General features: G+C 48.1%; 7 protein-coding genes across 7 annotated transcripts; 3 read left to right on the forward strand and 4 right to left on the reverse strand.

The window, feature by feature from the left end:
- Positions 1-1,236: 1,236 nt before the first annotated feature.
- On the forward strand, positions 1,237-9,106 carry N7529_001069 (uncharacterized protein; the record flags this gene model as incomplete). Its single annotated transcript, XM_057236600.1, has 14 exons — positions 1,237-1,599; positions 1,655-1,830; positions 1,884-2,112; positions 2,158-2,639; positions 2,697-3,521; positions 3,569-4,013; positions 4,072-6,287; positions 6,341-6,382; positions 6,428-7,577; positions 7,634-7,804; positions 7,859-8,006; positions 8,060-8,361; positions 8,420-8,780; positions 8,838-9,106. 14 exons carry the CDS (start codon positions 1,237-1,239, stop codon positions 9,104-9,106), a joined length of 7,179 nt encoding a protein of 2,392 aa, XP_057103403.1.
- A 514-nt stretch (positions 9,107-9,620) lies between these two features.
- On the forward strand, positions 9,621-10,421 carry N7529_001070 (uncharacterized protein; the record flags this gene model as incomplete). The annotated part of the gene is made up of 4 exons (XM_057236601.1): positions 9,621-9,797; positions 9,848-9,970; positions 10,027-10,152; positions 10,215-10,421. The coding sequence occupies 4 exons, from the start codon at positions 9,621-9,623 to the stop codon at positions 10,419-10,421; spliced, it is 633 nt and encodes a 210-aa protein (XP_057103404.1).
- A 2,014-nt stretch (positions 10,422-12,435) lies between these two features.
- On the reverse strand, positions 12,436-13,386 carry N7529_001071 (class I SAM-dependent methyltransferase; the record flags this gene model as incomplete). Its single annotated transcript, XM_057236602.1, has 3 exons — positions 12,436-12,937; positions 12,991-13,277; positions 13,342-13,386. 3 exons carry the CDS (start codon positions 13,384-13,386, stop codon positions 12,436-12,438), a joined length of 834 nt encoding a protein of 277 aa, XP_057103405.1.
- Positions 13,387-15,095: 1,709 nt separating this feature from the next.
- On the reverse strand, positions 15,096-16,817 carry N7529_001072 (fungal specific transcription factor domain-containing protein; the record flags this gene model as incomplete). The annotated part of the gene is made up of 1 exon (XM_057236603.1): positions 15,096-16,817. One exon carries the CDS (start codon positions 16,815-16,817, stop codon positions 15,096-15,098), a length of 1,722 nt encoding a protein of 573 aa, XP_057103406.1.
- A 202-nt stretch (positions 16,818-17,019) lies between these two features.
- N7529_001073 (uncharacterized protein) lies at positions 17,020-17,501 on the reverse strand (the record flags this gene model as incomplete). The annotated part of the gene is made up of 3 exons (XM_057236604.1): positions 17,020-17,160; positions 17,186-17,234; positions 17,287-17,501. The coding sequence occupies 3 exons, from the start codon at positions 17,499-17,501 to the stop codon at positions 17,020-17,022; spliced, it is 405 nt and encodes a 134-aa protein (XP_057103407.1).
- Positions 17,502-17,554: 53 nt separating this feature from the next.
- N7529_001074 (uncharacterized protein) lies at positions 17,555-18,367 on the forward strand (the record flags this gene model as incomplete). Its single annotated transcript, XM_057236605.1, has 1 exon — positions 17,555-18,367. One exon carries the CDS (start codon positions 17,555-17,557, stop codon positions 18,365-18,367), a length of 813 nt encoding a protein of 270 aa, XP_057103408.1.
- A 220-nt stretch (positions 18,368-18,587) lies between these two features.
- Positions 18,588-20,630, reverse strand: N7529_001075 (glucokinase regulator family protein; the record flags this gene model as incomplete). Its single annotated transcript, XM_057236606.1, has 1 exon — positions 18,588-20,630. The coding sequence occupies one exon, from the start codon at positions 20,628-20,630 to the stop codon at positions 18,588-18,590; it is 2,043 nt and encodes a 680-aa protein (XP_057103409.1).
- Between the last annotated feature and the right edge of the window lie 269 nt (positions 20,631-20,899).

The raw sequence follows: 20,899 nt of genomic DNA on the forward strand, positions 1-20,899 counted from the left end.
ACGATCATTGTCCATGTTTCATGTTCTTTTGGTGTGCTGGCCTCGGGGTGGAAGAGCCGCATGGTTGATTGTAGTCCGGCCCGATTTCTTAGATCGTTCCAGGTTGCTGTTCGGAGCTTACGTGGCCGTTATCTCTTATCTTTCCGACACATCTTGTATTCGACTCATGACTTAGATGTTTCTCTCCTTACGCACCTCAACATTAATTTCACGGTATCTTCGTCTGTCTTGCAGCACTATCCAATAGTTACAGCAACCCTTGCGTGATAATCTAGTTACCACATGGGGATCGAAATATGACAGCTGGGCTTTGTTCTATGTGGGTCTGGAACGCATCAGTGGGTCCGATAAGGAAAATTCCGGGCATTCCGCTTACTATCTCATCCCTTGCCCGTTAATGGGTTTGATAGCAAATTATTCGCAGGTTCAGCCAAGCCAAGTCAAGCACAAAATGCATCAATTGCCGACTATCAACTACGCCTTGCCGCAACCCTAACAGCAGGAACGGAGTGGCCGTGAACATAAGCCAAAGCAATACGAGACAGGAACGACACACAACAATGGAGCCACAACCTTATCATCGTATCTATTCACCTCTCACCGTTTCTCTTAGGTCTGCCCTGCATCAGGTATGACGTGTTCTATCATCTATATGGCGGGATACCCGATCTAGCATAATTTACACTTTGTGATCGATGGTTTCCTTCCGCCTTAACTCGTCTAGGAATACTTGTATATCCGAACGTCCTACACCGATGCATGTCAGATTGTCTCCATGTGTACGAGACATGAGCCGGCTTGGGCCTGGATCTTTGCTTAGATGCCCGAGCATGGCGCGCACCAAATACGGTGTATCTCAGCTTGAGATGCATCATCCAAAAATAGACCCACTCAACCGCTTACCGTGAGTATGGAGATGCTTTGCTGTGGATTGAACCTGTACAGTGAGGCTGGCTCGGATCTCCAACTGTTCGCCTGATTGCTGCGTCTATGGTGATTTACAAAACAGTAATTCGTATCGAGCTCAAAATCGACTATTGCATCGGCCTGGTCAGCTCCGGGGTATTCATTATCTTCCAAATGATTCTCTTATGTATCTGCGCTGTATGAACTGCCCAGTGTCTCTGTTTCTACTAGGTACCCATTTATTCCTGGTATGCACTCTGTGTCTTTTTGCTGTTGAGGCTCGAACAGCGTGTTTTGTGAATGTCACGATAGTGGCATTTACTGTGCAGAATGAAGTTGTTCACTCCCATCACGCATTACCTTGCCATTGTTGCAGTATCTATACGCATTGCAGAATCCCTGCCATATCTTCCAGAGGAAGCAAATTGGAATCTTAATCAAAACCAGACAGCAACACACCCCCTCGACTACTCGGGTCAGTGGGATGGCCATACATACAACCCCTCCCCACAGAACTGGCGATTCCCCTTCTACACGATATTCCTCGACAAATTTGTGAATGGTGATCCGAGTAACGATAATGCAAATGGCACACAGTGGGAACATATCTTGACCTCCAACGAGTTCCGCCATGGCGGTGACGTCCTTGGGTTGGTTGATACGTTTGATTATCTTCAGGGGATGGGGATCAAGGTACGTCTGTTGCTTCGGGAAGACTGGATGTGAAGAATGTGCTGATCATATCTAGGGCGTTTATCTCGCTGGAACACCGTATATCAACTTCCCCTGGGCTTCGGATGGATACTCCCCGCTTGACCTGACTCTGCTGGACCATCACTTTGGTACGATCGAGGACTGGCGCACGATGATATCTGAGGCGCATCGACGGGGAATTTATGTTCTTTTTGATAATACCTTTGCAACGTATGTGAAATCCATCTGAGCAACCTCCGATATCGTCTGCTGATTGTGGATAGAATGGGCGATCTTATCGGGTTTCAGGGTTTCTTGAACAAGTCCGCGCCGATCAATCCCGGTGAGTACGACTATGTATGGAAGTACGACCGTCAATACTGGGACTTTCAGCCCGGAAATGAAGTTGAGAGTGAATGTCCTTGGGAGTATCCTCGGTTCTGGGATGATGATGGGACCGGTTTGACCACCACAACCCTCGGCCCTTCATGTCGCAATAGTGAATTCGATCAGGTAACATTCGTTTCTTTTGATAATGAACATGGCTGACCTTTACAGTATGGAGAAGTTGCCGCCTTTGGAAACTACACCGAATGGGAAGGGCAGATATCCAAATTCGCATTTGTGCAGGATCGTCTACGCGGATGGCGGCCGGACGTGCTGGCCAAGATCAAACACTTCTCGTGTCTAACCATCACCATGCTTGATATCGACGGATTTCGCGTTGACAAGGCCCTACAAGTTACCCTTGACTCTCTTGGAGAATGGTCCGAGTATATGCGAGATTGCGCCAAGCAGGTGGGAAAGGAAAACTTCTACCTTCCCGGAGAGATTGTAGCGGGAAATTCTTTTGGCTCTCTTTACATTGGCCGTGGCCAGCAGACAAATCAAACCAAATCCAATCTGACGGAAGCGTTCATGATGACGAACATCACAGACAAGTCGGATGAGGATCTGTTCTTGAGACCTGCAGAGAGGTCCGCGTTGGATGGGGCGGCGTTCCACTACACGTTATATCGTGGTCTGAGCCGGTTTCTAGGGTTAGTTTCTCCACCTCAGCACTTTCAATTTACTCAAGCTAACATTGTCCCGTTCAGTCTAGACGGTACCTACACTGCCGAAGGCGACCCGCCCGTCAACTTTGTGGAGACTTGGAATGATCTTGTGGAGACAAACGATATGGTCAACACGAACACCGGTCAGTTTGATCCGCGTCACCTGTTTGGTGTCACGAATCAGGATGTGTTCAGGTGGCCAGGGATTAAAAACGGCACCCATAAGCAGAATTTGGGTCTGTACGTCGCGTCATTGCTCATGCCTGGAATCCCCATCCTCTCCTGGGGCGAGGAACAGGATTTCTACGTTCTGGACAACCAGGCCGACAATTATGTCTTCGGTCGCGGACCCATGACTTCTGCCCAGGCATGGCAGATGCACGGATGCTATAAGCTGGGGTCATCGAAATACGTCGATTTCCCACTTGACCGCTCCCTGACCGGATGTGAAGATAATTCCGTCAGTCTCGATCACCGCGATCCTTCTCACCCAGTGCGAGGCCTCATCAAGATGATGTTTGAGATGCGTGAAAACTATCCCGCTCTAAATGATGGCTGGTACTTGCAGCAATTGTCAAATCACACGTTCGATATCTACCTTCCAGGCAGCAATGGGACAGCGACCGAGACTGGGATGTGGAGTGTCCTAAGATCACGCTTTGCGGATGCGCAGAATTTCGATGGTCAAGGTCAAGGAAATCAGAGTGTCTGGCTGTTGTATTCCAATGAAAACATTACAGTCGAACACCGATTCAACTGCAGCAGTAAGGAGGCTTTGATCTCGCCATTTCCCAAGGGAACAACGGTCAAAAACCTTTTTCCACCGTTCGAAGAATTCACCCTCGCCAACAGCTCTATTACGCTTGGGTATGGTTACTCTTCTGAAGTTGATTGCCGTTACTGACAATGAGTAGTCTTGAAGGGTCCGACGTTCCCAACGGGTGTTATCCCAATTTTACTATGCCGGCCTGGGGTTTCAAAGCCTTTGTTCCTAAGCATACATTCGTCCAGCCTTCCCCATATGTGACACGCTTCTCACCAGGGCATGACGCTCGACTTTTGTCTCAGGAAACAGGTGGGGAGACGATTCGCATTGGCTTTGAATTCTCTCAAAAGATGGATTGCGATGATATCACCAAGTCACTCACGATCACATCCAAAGCGCTTGACGACGAAAGTCCGCAGATTGACATGGCGTCTATCTCCTGTAAATCCATTGAAGAGACTGATCTTGTGACATGGCCGGGGGCACTCACTAGCGTTTTCAGCTACGAGGTAGATTTGGGCAATGTCTTTCCAGGAGTTCACAGAGTCACACTTAGCAACGTGACTACAGCAGATGGAAATAAATCCACAGGTGTGAGTATAGTCCTTGCCAAAAAGGTGGAGAAAGTTAGAAACTAATTGAGTTGGGCAGTCCGTCGACCACTTTCTTTTCCGCATCGGACACATAAATAATCCGATGGTTTGGCCACAGTTGGCCAACTACAGCAGAACGCTACTGTTTGACAACCCATCATCTGAGACTGAGCCCTTATCAGTAATGCCACAGGCCCCTGGTGCGGACATGTGGCGATACTCACTGGATTTTGGAGCTACATTCAGTGACTGGATGACATACACCGGCTTCAACACGTCGATCCCTGGCAAGAGCTGGAGCGGCGCTGAGACCCAGGCCTGGGAAGGAGAACATATCCTCGCCCAATACTGGAGCAAGTTGACCGGAAGTAGTGCTCACTGGCAGCATGGGGACACGCAATGGGCATACAAGCCCCCACGTCGTTTCCCAAACCTCTTCATTGAAGGCGAGTTCAACCAGTTCGGATATGACGCTGGCTATTCCAACAAGATGGCTCTTAGCAACACCACTGGTCTATGGGAAATTCACTTCATGGGCGAATGGCCCGTGCAGGTTGCATTCAACGCATGGGGATTGAACGAAGATGGCCTGCCCGATCAAACCATGGTATTCGGGGACATCGATGGAGATAATGTTCTAGATCAAGTCCCTCCGGTCACGCTGCTGAGCAATGTATTCAACGTCACCATCCCACCCCCTTCACCCTATCTTTCCTTCAGGCTGTCGGTAGGTGACGGGGATCTTAAAGTCTACGCAACGCCCACAGGATCCAGGTGGGTTCAGCTGGCCATCTTCATCGTGCTAGCGATTGTGCCTGTTGCCACCGCTGCTGGTGCGGTGTTTGTTTACCTGAAGGCTTTTTACCAGGTCAAATTCAACCAAATCGGTGTCACCGAAAAAAGATCAAGCTTCGCTCCACTCGTGAACGTCTTTCAAAAGGTGGCCCATCGATACAATGAAAAGGAATCCAATGCCGGACTTGCTCTAACAAATGTGGGACCGTTCCCATCTGAGAGCATGGGCATCATCGGTGCCACGGTAAACACCCGCCGACGCACTGTGCTCATTGCAACGATGGAATATGATATTGAAGATTGGGCCATTAAAATAAAAATCGGTGGACTCGGTGTCATGGCTCAGCTGGTGGGGAAACATCTGACCCAGCAGGATCTCATCTGGGTAGTCCCTTGTGTTGGAGGCGTCGACTACCCCAAGGACGACCCTCGTGAGCCGATGGTGATTACCGTTCTTGGGAATAAATACCAAGTGGATGTCCAGTATCATCGGCTGCGAAACATCACGTACGTCCTGTTAGACGCGCCTGTGTTCCGAGCTCAGTCCAAATCAGAGCCGTACCCTGCCCGCATGGATGACATGAATTCAGCTATATTCTATTCTAGTTGGAATCAGTGTATTGCTGAAGCAATTAGAAGATTTCCGGCTATCGACATATATCACATCAATGATTACCACGGCGCCGCTGCCCCTCTCTATCTTCTACCTAGCACGATTCCATGCTGCCTGTCTCTGCATAATGCCGAATTTCAAGGACTCTGGCCAATGAAAACCCCACAGCAAATTGAAGAGGTTTGCAGTGTCTACAACCTTGATTATGTGTTGGTGAAGAAGTATGTGCAATTTGGCGAAGTGTTCAACCTTCTTCATGGCGCTGCCAACTATCTGAAAATTCACCAAAACGGATTCGGCGCGGTCGGTGTCTCCAAGAAATATGGCAAGAGATCGTACGCCAGATATCCTATATTCTGGGGTCTCAAGAACATTGAAGCGCTACCAAACCCCGATCCATCCGACATCGCCGAATGGGATCATACCACAAATTACAACCTTGAAGACGTTATCATCGATACAGAGTTTGAAGCCGGTCGTGCCGCACTGAAGAGCCAAGCGCAAGAATGGGCAGGGCTTAAAGTTGACCCAGAGGCCCAACTATTTGTGTTTGTCGGTCGTTGGTCCATGCAAAAGGGCGTGGATCTGATTGCAGACATCTTCCCCTCCATTCTAGACACTCACCCAGAGGTCCAGTTGATGTGCATTGGTCCAGTCATTGATCTTCATGGAAGATTTGCCGCGATGAAACTAAATCGACTGGTGGAGCTTTACCCTGGCCGGGTCTATTCCAAACCAGAGTTCACTGCACTACCGCCCTTCATTTTCAGTGGCGCTGAATTCGCCTTGATTCCTTCGCGTGATGAACCGTTCGGTCTGGTGGCCGTGGAATTTGGACGGAAAGGAGCGTTGGGCGTGGGATCACGGTACGACTGATCCCGCTTGAGTCTACCACCGGTGCTAACTTATGTTTTTGTAGTGTTGGTGGTCTTGGCCAGATGCCAGGATGGTGGTTCACGATGTGAGTTTCTTTCTCTGACGATGTGTTCAGACTAACCTATCGCAGTGAGTCTATGACAACCAAGCATCTTATACAACAGTTCAAGATGGCCATCAACGACGCTCTGAAATCGTCCCAGGAGACACGAGCGCTCATGCGTGCACGATCGAGTAAGCAGCGTTTCCCCGTAGCGCAGTGGGTTGAGGATCTGGAAATCCTACAAGCCACCTCAATCGAAAAGCACGCCAAGTACTCTAAACGCCACGATCGCAGTTCATGGCGTATTTCCCATAGCAGCACCGTTATCCCCGAAGGTATTCGCAAAGTCTCTTCGAGTTCAAACAACAGCCACGAACACAACCAAACACACAGCCCCCCCGTTTCTGTCCCGCCGAGCAGACCGAATACGTCTGATATGAGACCGTCTGTACCTCGACCCGGTTTTGACCAATTTCTCCCATCGACAAATCCGTCTTTCAATCTAAACATGTCCGACAATGAGCCCGAGTCTGACACCGACCCAAGACGCAGACCCTTATCATCTGAACCCCTCGCAGATTCGCGACTCGTTTACTCTGCGGCAAGTGATGGAGCAGGGCTTGTGCCCATTTCAGGGGCAATCCAAGATGGCGGCAGTCTTCGTCCATCTCCGCTTGGGACACCCACTGTATATGGGACACCTACTGGCTATTTCGCTCGATCTGGTGCCAGCACGCCAGTTCTTGGTGCACGACCAGAAGACGCTCTGCTGGGCGGAAGAGACGCAAGGTCGTCCGTGATGAGTCTGGTCAGCGTCGATGGTATAGTAAAAGAGAAACTAGACTACAACCTCCAGAAAGTTGATCCGTTTTTCACGGATGCGAACCACGAGTATGCGGATAAGTTCGAGAAGAAGCTTGCGGATTTGAATGGCAAGAACTCCGAAGACCAGCTCTGCATCGAAGAGTTTCTTGAGAAGAGCCAGAAAGATTGGTTCAATCGATATCGCGACGTCAAACTCGGAAAGTCCCCCTTGCCCTCTCCTGCTCCTTCTGTCTTTCGCATCAAGCTTCGTGAAACCAGTCAATCAGAGAGCCCGCCAATTACTGGCCCAGGTGCAGACTCAAACGCCGGGCAGTTTCTTCTCCCAAATGACTATGTTCCCCCAACCGGTTTGAAGCGTTTCATGTTGATGAAGCTGGGCAATTGGCCTGTTTACTCCATCTTCCTTGCTATTGTAAGTTGAAACCCTACCAAAATCCTTCATTACGGATGCTGACAGCAGTATTTTAGGGCCAAATTCTTGCCTTGAACTCGTATCAGATCACACTCCTGAACGGTGAGATTGGAGAGACGGCCGAAAAGCTATACGTTCTGGCATCCATCTATCTTGCCTCTTCGATCATATGGTGGATGGTCTTCCGTCTAGTCCCCTCAGTATATGTGCTGGCGACTCCTTTCTTTGTACGTTCACGTCCCTCTATCTTGCTTACGATGTTGCAAGCTAATTCCCGGCAGATATACGGATTTGCATTCCTCTTTGTCGGTCTTGCCGGTCCAATACATAACAGCAGTCGAACATGGCTACAAAACGTGGGAACTGGCTTATATTCGTTCGCATCTTCGAGTGGCTCGATTTTCTTTGCCCTCAACTTCGGAGATGAAGGTATGCAACAATCCATTTCGTAAATATTGAAGTTATCTGACTCTCTCGTTCAGGTGGAGCGCCTCTGAGGTCTTGGATTTTTAGAGCCACTGTCATCCAGGGAACCCAGCAGTTGTTTATCAGTTTCCTTTGGTATTGGGGTAGCTGGATGGCAGCTCTGAATCGAACGGGTAGCACGCAATTCAGCCTTACCATGACCGACCCAGGCGCTTTGCTCGGGATAGGAGTCGGACTTGCCTCTCTTCTGTGGCTGATAGGTGCCATGATCTTCTTTGGACTTCCTTCATACTATAGACAAGCACCAGGTCAAGTTCCGACATTCTACCTCTCGCTCTTCCGCCGTCGCATAATTCTTGTATGTATCTTCCAGTTCTCCCTGAACATGATTTTGATCCTGACGCTGTATCTCGCAGTGGTTCTTCTATATGGTTTTTATATCCAACTACTGGCTGTCGGCACCTTACGGACGAAATTGGCTCTATCTCTGGTCCAGCAAGCATGCGCCCGTGTGGCAAATCGTGCTCCTTGTCCTCTTCTTTTTCATCTTTGTCTGGGCGGCAGCTCTCTGGGTCTTTCACGTCTTTTCCAAGAGACACGCCTGGTTCATTCCGATCTTTGCCGTCGGTCTTGGTGCTCCTCGATGGGCCCAGATGCTGTGGGCAACCTCCAACATAGCCACGTACATCCCCTGGGCCGGTGGTCCCGTAGCTGGGGCTCTCCTTGGTAGAGCACTATGGCTCTGGCTAGGAGTTTTGGATTCCCTTCAGGGTGTCGGTAAGTTTAGTCTCGCAGCGAATAAAACATAACACAAACTGATTTAAGCCAAAACAGGGTTTGGAATGATTCTGCTCCACACAATGACTCGATTCCACGTCACCTTCACACTTCTAGCCGCGCAGGTGGTCGGTTCTATTGCAACTATCCTCGCCCGCGCGACAGCACCGGATAAGTTGGGGCCCGGTGATGTTTTCCCTGATTTCTCCGCTGGCGTCGCGGTCGGCTTGGGAAAAGCAGACTTCTGGGTCTGCTTGCTTTTCATGCTTTCCATTAACGTGCTCTGCATCTTCTTCTATCGCAAGGAACAACTCGCGAAACCCTGATCGTTGTTGCAACCTTCACTAGCGTTTTTTTTTCGGTTCCCATCTGTTTAATATTTTCTGGCGTACGGATCGTGGTTGAAGGATTAATTATCCTATAATGAGTTACTTTTTTCTGATTTGTATATAGTGTATAAAAAGACAACATATGTACTGGTTTACAAGTTCTATAGGTGGTCAAACTTCGCGATCGTATTCATGTAATTTTGAATAGGCAAGGGCTCGCCAATATAGGACTAGGGCGACAGGGTCCAGGCTAATTGGTATTAATACCTTTTGGGCCTAGTCAGGGGGACTGATGATTCAGAGCCCTCTCTTAAATGATAAGATATATATTCTCATGATAGTTCTTGTTTTCTTTGCAAATTGCATCGATTCAAGCTGTTATTCTTGCCACTCTTTTCAAGATAATAGATCACTCATACATTCTTTTATTCGATTCTTTCATCCCATTTTCTTACTCCGTTCGCTTACTCCAGTTTTTGCCGTGCATTTGACAGTCTCTCGTTCTCATTCGATGTATCAAATCTTTCTGTTGTTCTTCGTGGCCCTCTGTCTTTGGACGCGCTCCGCAATCGCTGCTTTGACCTCGGGTGAAATTGCCAACTCTCTCAATGAACTAGCGCAGCAAGGGTTCGCTGCTAAGGCACTCGTATTGGAAATCAACTCCACTGCGGACGCTGGTCCACTTCCGGTAAGTGGGGCTTTTAAGATCCAGGAATGACAGCTCATAATAAAATTCAGGATCTCTACACTGAGATAGACACGATGGTCACTGTGGTTCTAACAAATGTGAATTTTATGGTGAACACGCCAATCATTACCGATCAAGCGGGGGAGCAGGATGTCTATGAAGGATACTCAAATGTAGGTTGATGAAGGAAAATCAGTCCATCACAGTCATTTATACTTAATGATGCTAGTTCGTCCAATCCCTCCTCGAGCTGATGGACGCCTTTTCCAGCAGTGCAGCCCAGCTGAAATCCATCAACCAAACAACCAAGAACAAAGTGCCCTCTGAAATTCGCATCTTACAAAGTGCTGTTGACGTGAGTTTCTTGATTAATGTTTCTGCGGCCTGATTAAATTGCTGATAAGATTCTCTGTCAAGGCCTACTTCTACAACACCATCGGTCTTTTCCCAGTCAACAGCTCGTACAACGCCCAGGCCAACAACCAGAAAGCCCAGGTGGACACGCATTGCTTCCAGGCTGTTTGGGCATTTGATCTCGGCGATAGCAATGGCACTCGGGCTACTCATGAAGCACGCAGCAAGAGCTCGCTTCACTCCCGATGGATGAAGCGCGGTTCCTTGTGATTTTAGACCATGTCTATCTTTGGATATCGCCTGGTTTAAACGTTCGGTGGATAGCCACTGGTGGACCTGGCAGATAGGCGGTCACCCCTGCCTCTGGGCTGCGCCTTGTTCTGGAACAAAGGTTGAGACTACACCCCCCATCAAAAAGCCTTTACCCACTCCCATATTTACCCGCAAAAAGTGCCGGTTTCTGGCCTATTTCTGCACGATTTTATATGGTAGCGTATTTTCTGGATAATTTGTAATTAAACTTTGGCTTAGACTAACAAACAATTTTGTCCGAACACCTCTATATATATATAGCTGTGGAGTGGCAACAGGTTAACAAACTAATTCACAATTTGAATCTCCACTATATCAATATAGTGGCCCCACAATTAACTCTTGTCTAGTATCTTTGCAAAATTTTGAAAATAACAGCTTTTAACCAAAATTACTTGCGAATATGATTTATACATAGTCTGCCCTATATTTGACTGATTCAAATTTATCATAACAATCGAAAATAAAGTTATTATATACACATATGGATGAAAAAGGACCTAAAACTTTAGGATCGGCACTGGTCATTACAGGAATGAAAAAAGACTCATGGACACCGATATGTCTCGGACTAAACAATAGAGAGAAAGGCGTGGCGTGAAAGCCAACGCGCATAGATATCGTACGCGAGATGCACAGCCCCGTGGCTGCCCAACCTGATCGCCTTAAGGTTCGCAGATATCAGCCTTGAAGACAGTGCAGCTGACACTGCTCAAATGAAAACCCCTGAGAATTTGTTGGCGAATCCGCTAGGTGTTCCAAGGTTATTTTTCATAACCTGATATAGATTGGCCAGCCACTTGTAAATATGGGAAGATCAAATCTACTTAGAGCAATTCCTCAATACGAGGGCTTAGGCGGTTGAATGCTGGAAAATCAATTCCATTTTCAAAGTTCGGACTTAGGCTCTATATCTATCAAGTATTATTTACCGTATTTGACTTCTGCCTTCCCCCGTGTTCACGAATATGACCAACTAGGCTCAATATGACCCGATGCGTATATCTGGCCGACTTGGAAGACGATGATAGCTCCCCGGGTGCCTCCTTATCCTCAGCAATCGGACATTATCAGGATATAAAGAAGTTAGACAGGAGAAAATCAAGTAGGAGAGATCCACCTAGTATAATGATTTTCCAGGACGATGTCTTCGTATCCCGAAACCGGCGGCGAGCATCCCCAGAGTCGCCAGGTAGTGAAGAATACCCAGAGTACTCGGCGTCGTCCTGCGGACACCGCCCTGGTGACTGGAAACCCTCATCGCAGCATAATTGCGATGAGTGGGCGCACATGGATCGCCCTCCGCGCACTCCGTTGATTTGCTGTCGGAGAAGGAAAGGTTATCGGGCTTGTGTGACATCACGCCCTCCAAGTGGGAAAACTAGGACCAGTGGTGGCATCTCCCGCATCCAGACGAAGTGACACTACCCAGTCCAACGTCTCGGCGAAAGTCAGAGTGTTAAAAGTCGCCCCGCTATCAAGTATAATGACTCGCGTCACGGAGGCGCATTCTTTGCGAACATCATTTCAGAGAGGGAGTGGGTTCAAGACCATCAATTTCTGGCCATGCTATTGGAGTTTCTTCCATCACCTTCTAAGATTACCAGTTCTGTATGGTCCGGAGTGATTGGGTCGTTGGAAGTGGTAGCAAGGTGGCTCGACCCAAGCTGAATTGTGCCATAGTGAAGGTCTTTCATCACCCGAACATTACATACGTGATTTTCAAGCCCAATATCGTCACTCCAGAGAGTTCCGAAAGAATTTAGGAGCTTGGGGAAAGAAATGATGAATTTGGTTTGATCAAAAGGTGCAGGATTCAGGATTCAGCCCTACGGTTTTGTACGCATATGAATCCACCATGTTTTGTGGACGTGCCTATTTCTTCTATCCGAATCAATCACAATCCATTTTTCAGTTCAAGATAAATACAAACTCAAGTGTCACGGGGATTTCTCAGAGTAGTATATCTTGATCAAGGCTTGATCGCAACGCATCTCAAGCTCGCATATGTGATCCACTGGCTTCCGTCCTCCCTTGTGGTCCCATAACGTAGCATCCGACACATTTGCTCTATAGCACTGTCTTTCTTCTCTTCTGTTTCCAAAAGATCCAGCATCTGAGCTCCAATCAATCTCAGGAACCCCTCAAGTCCACCGTTGTCGGTGGAGGTCAATTGCAGTGGTTGCGGATTCAATTCAATTTGCTTGACTTGAAATCCAACACTTTCAAGCATCTCCTTCATGTGTACATCCGATGGATAATACCAAGGGCACAAAGCTTCCGCTTTCTCAATAGGCACGCCGTGACTCACAAGCGCAAACATGAAGGATGTAAGCTTCTCCGGTGCATTCCCATGCCCACACATCTCGAAGAAAAAGGTTCCCCCCGGCTTCATTGATTTGAAAATGTTCTCCAAAGTTGAGAGGCGAGTAGAGGAATCTTTCAATATCCAGTGAAACGCGGCATTCGAGGATCTATACCGATATCAGAAAGAGCTTGCCGAGAGAAAGAGGTTTGGACCACCTACACTTTATCCCAGTTTCCGTTCATGATCTCAGGCTCCTTCTCAAGGTGTCGACAGTCGACAACACGGAACTCTGTCTCCGCGCCCCCATAGTCAAGTGTCTTGGCCGTGTTGATCATAGACGGCGAATAGTCTACCCCCATGACATATTCTACCATAGGGGCAAAGCTTGCGGTGAACTTTCCATCACCACATCCGATATCAAGAACTCGGTCTGTTGATTTGAAGTCGATACTTTGAACAAGGGTATCGGCAAAGTGGGGCACGAAAGAAGCCGCAGCCTCGTATGTCTACATATGATTAGCATACCGTATGCACTATAGGGTGGTATCCTTGTAGTTCAGGACTAAATACCTCGGTGGACCAATAGTCCTTTTGAACCCTTTGTGTTTCTGTCATGATCAAGATGTATGGAAAGGGAGCACTTATTGAGGAAAACTCAGATATCTGGGCGCCGTAAAGATGGGCTCACTGAATTTAACTGCAATTTTACGGCATATGAACAGAGTTCCACTGCCTGAATCATATATTCTTGACCTGGTATCTCGCTGTTCTCCGGTTTTCTGCAGAATTTGATATGATTATTTAAAAAGTTTTTCTTTCCAGAACTTATATTTATACATGTTGAGCTTTTTCTATTTCAATGTAAATTGCTTTTGAGATCTTCGGCGCGTTCTACAAGATTCACCATTGTGTCAACGGAGCTCTCATCGAGCATGGCTTGCGCAGGTGAGGACATTTCAGCTGCGCGTGGCTGAAATTGCTATGACATCAAGACTCTCACCGACAGGTGATTATCACTAGTGTCGTTTTCTACTATGTTCATAAACATGATATTTTACGTAGATCCTTCAAATTGAGCTGAAGAATCCACTGTGGGGAACGATAGGTGGACAAATACTCCGCTCTTTCAGCACATGGGACTCGATAGCGTGTTACCGAACCATCTTTTGGTGTGGATTTATCGGAAAACATCGGGATCTTCAAAAATCCCCCGTCAGACTTCTCACGTTCCAAGATTGGGAATCACCGCCATGCAAGAACCGATTTTTGGTGATAAGCTATAAGTCATGGGACCCTCCCTACGCCCAGTGACGTGTCGAAATGTATTCAGCTCACCTGTCGGACGCTAAGTATCTCTTGCATTTGAAAGTCAAAGATATGCCTCTCGAGATGATGGTCAGTGCACTTCGATTTTGCGATGCAGCCAATACTGTATCAAAGGGCAAAGATCTTGAGATCAACAGTGGGCCCCTTGTACGCTTGGTGGGGCAGAGGGGAATAATAAGCGAAAAGACTCAAAGGCATTGAATATCGTGTTCGGAAAAGGCCGGCTATCACAATGGCTCCCAGAGCGTCGTGCTATTGCCGCCAATGACAGCCACAATGACTGCAACGAACCACCATCATAAAATACAATGTAACTTCATATGCAGGACTCACAGATATATGCAATTTATTTCGACGTTAAACCGTTCTCACTTCGAACATAGCTCCTATCGATACAAACAAAGCTTGACTTCGACGGTCCTTACTAGCTAATAGGCATTCGATTATATCTATAGCCGGCTAGAAACATCTTATCAAGCATCAGTGTTATACCTTCGAGAAACCAACGACCTGAATCAAAACTTTTAGTACTTCCAACGTATTTGCTATAACTTACGCGAAAAGTAAGAGAATATCCTCCGATTCGCTAACGTCCGCCAAAAGAACGACGAGAATCTTATAGTATATCTTGTAAGATTCGAGCGCTTAGCGTACAAAGTAAGTATCGGTCTTTAAGACCAAGGGATTCTCGTCGCTTTCTCCGCGAGGCCCTATAATAAGCTAGCGATACGCTCTTCGAGCTACTCTACGAAGAATTTCTAAAATTTCGACAACGATACGACCGTCGCTAGCCGCGACCCTTTCAACGCTAATCCTTATCCTTACCCTTCTAGCGTCAATTTTCAACTTTCAGCGACAACTATTCCCAGAACTAATAGATATATCAGTAAATCTTAGCTGGCCCATGCACATGAATCCTGAATGTGATATGCCTGAGGCATGGATGCTGATCTCACAACACATGGAATTGATATTTGGTCGATGACCTGCGAGTACTGTCAAAGTCCTCGGGGTGCATCAACAGAAAAATGCCCAAGAAACGTCGGATATCCGATACCAGGCATCATGGGCATCTCAGGCTCCCAGTCGAAGACATTTCCCGCAAACAGCATCTCGCTCGGGAACGTAAAACTACCCAAATCATCCTCCCCTGACGGCCTGATACTATCATCTAGAACTGCTATTTCTTCAGCGACTGGTACGTCTTCTCCAGGACAATTCCCCACCTCCCCCTCTCCATCCCCATTCTCAATTTGCTTTCGAGCCATCGGGTACGTCCCCAGTGGGTTCAAAACATACTCAAGAGTAAGCTGGATCTGAGAGGAACCCCCGGTCCGGTCAGCGCTACCACCAGCCCGTGCATCCACTAGCGCCGGTGTATTAGCACTCCCAGGCCCTGTACAATCCAATGAAAACAATTCATCGAACCGGTTCAAAGCCTGCACTGCAGACTCATAGTACATACTCGCTTTGATATATCGCTGCAGAAACCGCAGCATAATAACATTATCCCTCAGCATGGCACGATACTCACCATAGCCCATCCCAGGAATCAAAGGCTCATCCCTTCCCCACGAAGCAAGCGTCGTGACAATTACACTACTGCACACCTGGATATACATCGCGAAGGGTGTATCGACAATACTAAGTCTGTGGCAAACCCAGAGATCTTTCAGCAGGGAGGCGATATATACTGCCTTCTGTGCGCAGATCGTGTGGCACGTTACCAGGAAGGCACTCGGGGCGTTCTCGCGGATCCATTGCGTTGCACTATTTGGAAAGACCAGGCGCGAGACGCCGATCCGGTAGAGATCGTGGTAGTTCTGTGAGATCAAAATGTGCAGGCTGAAATAGAGGCTTAGCCGACCGGAGGCTTTGAAAAGATACATATTTTCAGTGGAGATTTGGAGCGCTGGTGGGATTGAGGTCTCGAGGGTATGGAGCTCGTCTTCGAGGATGTGAAACCGGGATGTTGGGTTTCGTTGCCAGGGAACTTCGCCTGCGAGGCATTTTACGTATTTGAGGATTTTTGAGCGGGTGTTTAGAGCGCGAATGTAGAATCCGCGCATATCAAGATTGTTTGAGGCTTCTGTGATTGTTTTGGGCGTCGGAGTCACCGAAGGGAGGTACTGGCCTGGTGTCAAGGTTTCGGTGATGCACGGCGTGCTTCTGACAAATAATTCTTCTGAGCATGGTAACTGAACATGGATGTCTTCTGCTAAGATGAGGCGGAGTTGATCGATGCCGCATTCAATGAAGGCGTCGAGGATATAACATGCCCATACTAGCCGCCTGCGGGATTCCTTCGTTACGCCAGAGACTGAAATCTTTTGACACGAGGGATCGGAATTAGCTTCAATGTTGATCTGCAGAATTTGGAGGTGTCGAGCTATCTGGCCAGAAATCATAAAGCCTTTGGCGTAGTCTCCTTGTCGTAGATAGTACTCATGGAGCAGGACTTCAGTCATCAAACGCTCCGTCCCAGTTTGCCCGAAACCGGAGAACAGACATTGGCTCGCGGCTTCTGCCCAGCCTTTTCCTGCATCGAAGAATTGTATTTCCTTTTTCTGGTCTTCTTCCCCGACAAAACCAATAGTGTCTGCATAGTAGAAGGGCGCAGATAGCGCACACATTATATAAATAAGCCCGGATTGCTGAGTTTCAAGTTGCGTAGGGCCCTTTAGGCGCTCCATGAAAGTTGGGACGTGTAGGAAGCCCATACATCGTACAGTGTGTATGCGAGAGAAGTATATGTCAACTAAATCGCGAATCCGGTTGATAGGAGGCAGTTTGGTTGCCGTCAGCCATACCGGTATAGAGTGAATTGGTGCAGTCGAAGTGGCTAGTTCGAGTCCAGGCTCTTGGAGAGAGGAAAACCTCGTTTCGTAGTAAGAACATTCAAGGCCCTTTCTGGAGCAGGGGTTACAGGTAGGTCCACCAGAGCATTTGGCCTTTGCTCGCTTGCATTGTAGACAAGAACGCAGGTTCCGTCGCCGCTTCAGTCCGGCTTCTGTTGTTTTCCCATCTAAATTTGTTCTCTTCGGCATTGGGCCTGCCACAGTGCTGGATGGATATACACATTCCTCACCGTACTTGCGGCATCTGTGACAACCTCCTGGAGTGCGATCACATTTGACCTATATACCCGTTAATAATAAGACAATAAGATGAGTTGAAAACGCCACTTACTTTGCGCCTACAGCAAATGCGACAACTTTGCATTTTGGCGAGGTAGAGATCAAAACAGCGAGATCCGTAAAATGGGAGGTGGTTGCGGCGCAAGGCGTAAGACTCAAGTGCGATGGTGTTATCGGCGACACCCGCTCGGATCTCGCACTCCTTGCATTTGCACCCGACTGCTCTGCACTTCCCGCAACTATAAAATCTAGTATTTTGCAGTTCATGGTGACACTTATATCTTCTTTTTAAATCAGTCTTTTAGGTCTACATCGGCAACATGTCACCATTGCTTCGAATTGTCGCTTTCTTTACACTGATTGGTGCAGCCTATGGCTCGACCTTTCGCGTCTTTGACAACACAGCCTACACCAACACTTCCATCGGTCATGGCAGCACAAACATCAACTGGATTCCTGCCTATGTGTGCAATCCTCTGACCGCAGGGGGTGTTCTTCCATCAGCCGATAAATGGAAAAATATTGTTCTCGAGTGGAACATATATCCAAGCTATCCGCTTGTGCTCGATTGCGAAAATCTATACTTCACTTCCACCTCTACGGCAGATCTCTACCTTGAAATTATGTCTACATTGCAGACGTGGGCGGCTGAAGTCATCCCTGCAGACCAGATCATTGGCTGGTACGGACTGTCCGGCAATACCATTTCGTCACTATACCCACATTACCGCAACCTCATTGCCAACCACAGCAATCATGCTTTCTTCCCCTCGGCCTATACGTTCAGTGACAGCTTGTCAACGTGGGAGAACTCGCTCAACTCGGTGGTTGCCAAAATTCAGACAATCGATAGCTCTTTGCCGGTTTGGCCATACACTTGGCCCCAATACCATGGCAATTACTCTTTCATCCCAGCAGATCTGTGGGAGAGTGAGTTGGAGGCTCTTGCAAGTAATGAGCATGTTGATGGATTTGTTATCTGGGGCGGAAAAAACCACGCAGTTTGCAATGATGCGTGCCAGATAGTTGCAGGAAAGGAACCTTGGCTTAATATTACGCGAATTTATCTGGACAACCTCTATGGGATCTATGGGAGTGAGGTCAAGGAAACTGGAGCGCAGCTCTTCAATTGAGCATCTAGCGATGTATTAGAGTATAGAAATATAGTCGTGGCTGCCAGTTTCCAAGGTTGCATCAGTGTACAATTACCTAGGTTTCTACTACATACCCTACTACATACCCCTAAAGATACATTGGGAAGGGGAGGTTCATTTCTCCCTTCCTGTCGAGATCTTATTAATAACACCCTAGCCGTAACACACAAGGCTCATACAATCCACCGAGAAGTCGTAATTAAATTTTGCTAAACAATTGGCCTTGAGCACGCTGTGCCAAATATTGAGCTGCAAAAGCGGAAGCATTATCAACAACAACAATAGCTTTGAATGATGGAACTTGCTCTCGTGCCATCTCGCCCGTGATGAGGGCCTGAAAATTGGGCAAGTTCATCAAAGCTCCTGTGAGGATGAGAGAGCTAATATTGGGGTCACAGATATGCTTCTGGGCAAGCGGTTTGATAAGCTGCACCACTGACCTGGCAGCAGAGGTAAGAATCTCAAGTGCCTGTAAATCTGGAACCTTTCGAAATCCCAGCTTTGTGACAACTTTCGCAATATCACTGATATAGTATTTGGGCTGCAAGTCAGAAAACAAAATGCCGGAAAGTAGCTCGTCTTTGGCATGGCCAACACTTGCCAAAATCTCCGACTCCAATTCTGTCAAGCGTATCTCTGTACCCTGGCTCAGCTCCAAGCTGCTCAGCAGTGCCCGCAGAGCCTGTTTACCGATGTCAAAAGCGCTTCCTTGATCCCCAATAAGAGGACCCCAGCCACCTGCTCTCCCAATTTGAATAAACTCCCCCGTTGGATCCTTGCTGAATGCTGTCGCCACAGATCCTGTGCCTGCAATGACAGCAATCCCACGATCAACAGAATCGTTGATGCCAATGCATGCGCTGAGAAGTGCGCTGTCACTCGTCAGACGCAGGACTCCTTCTCGTGAAGAAAGATTCAATAGCTTCTCGAGCCCATCGGACAACGCTTCCCGTTGATTTGCATGGTGCAACCCAGCTATTCCGGCCCATACAGCGGCAAACTTGGGTAGTTGAGTGTCCGAATAGCGGTATGTTTGAGACAAGTGAGAGACTGCTTGGAGAGTGGCTATTTGTATCTGACCCAGGAGATCATCCAATGGAACACTGTGAAAGTTGCAAGGCCCTCCCCACCCTTGAGCGATAACTTGGGAGCGTGTTGCAATGGAAACAGCGCATTTAGTCCCTCCTCCATCAATTGATAGAAAGAGTTCTTCATTCCCTGCGTACTCCATATTACACTTAGGCGTCATGTGTTCGATGCTCTCAAGAAATAAACGAAAATTTCCTTCCATTCGATCGAGTGTGTGCCTGGCATGAGCTGGTGCAAGACCGGATACAGCCACGGCACATGCCAGCTTGACATTTCCCCCACACTTGGTGATCAAGTTATCCAGCGCAGCGTCTTCTTGAGAGGCATCGATGAATCTCAAGGGGCGGGGTTGTGGCTGGCCTCTCCCATCAAGGATATACAAGGGGCGTCCCTTGCAGACTTGTTGGATGATCCGCCGGCCACGCGCTTGCAATTTGTAATTCCTTGCCCGTAGGTCAATCATAAGGCCCATATGTGTTTTGCCTAGCTTCACCATTGCACAGGTACTGATCATGTTCAAGATTTGCTTTGTTGCACTTCCAGCCTTTAGCCGAGTACTCCCAGCGATGAATTCCGGTCCAACCAAGGCGGCGACAGAGTGGTTGACGCCCAATGCCTCTATAACAGACGAATACGTATTTGTGATGGCGGCTGTCAACGCGCCGTGCTCGATAGCCACCTTGAGTGCGCCACAAACAAACGGCGTCCGTCCAGAGGCCGAGATACCCAGGACGGTATCTTTAGCGGAGACCCGGAGAACCTCAAGCTGAGATGACCCATCCTGCTCGGAGTCTTCAGCTTCCTCTTTCGCTTTGAGAATTGCTTGTTCTCCGCCAGCCACAATGGCGTGAAATTGGCCTTCATCTGTGGAAAATGTCACCGGCAGTTCACTGCACTCCATAAAACCTAGCCGGCCGCTGTTGCCCGCCCCCACATAGATGACCCGGCCACCCGCACGTAGACGGGGAACGAGGGCTTCAATTAATGATGCGATTTCGGACAAGCAGCACGCAATCGCGGGTGCGACTTTGGCTTCTTCCGAGTTGAAGGCTTTGCAAAGCCCAAGAGTGTCGAGAACGTCAATGGAGGGCGCTAGTACGTTCGGGACCTCCGTCTGGAGGGCGCCTAAACCTTCGCAATTGAATGGCGTCATGTTGGCCGTAAATTGCTTTTTTTATAACATCTGCATCTATGAGATTATTGAGATGTTCTTATGTTTTGGCTTCGAAAGTGCGACGCGGGTTCGGGATCTCGCTGCATGCTCGCAAACGGATCTCGCTGTATGCTCGGATACGGATCTCGCCATAGCGAGATCCTACTCTCAACTGTGGAGACACAGCACGCCATGGCCACGAGCCTGTGGAGAAAACTATTTATACGAACATAGCAACTGGTCTGCCTAAGACCATCCGGAAAATTGCC

The sequence above is a fragment of the Penicillium soppii genome (genome assembly GCF_028829465.1).
Source record: "Penicillium soppii strain IBT 18220 chromosome Unknown utg000001l, whole genome shotgun sequence".
NCBI lineage: Eukaryota > Fungi > Ascomycota > Eurotiomycetes > Eurotiales > Aspergillaceae > Penicillium > Penicillium soppii.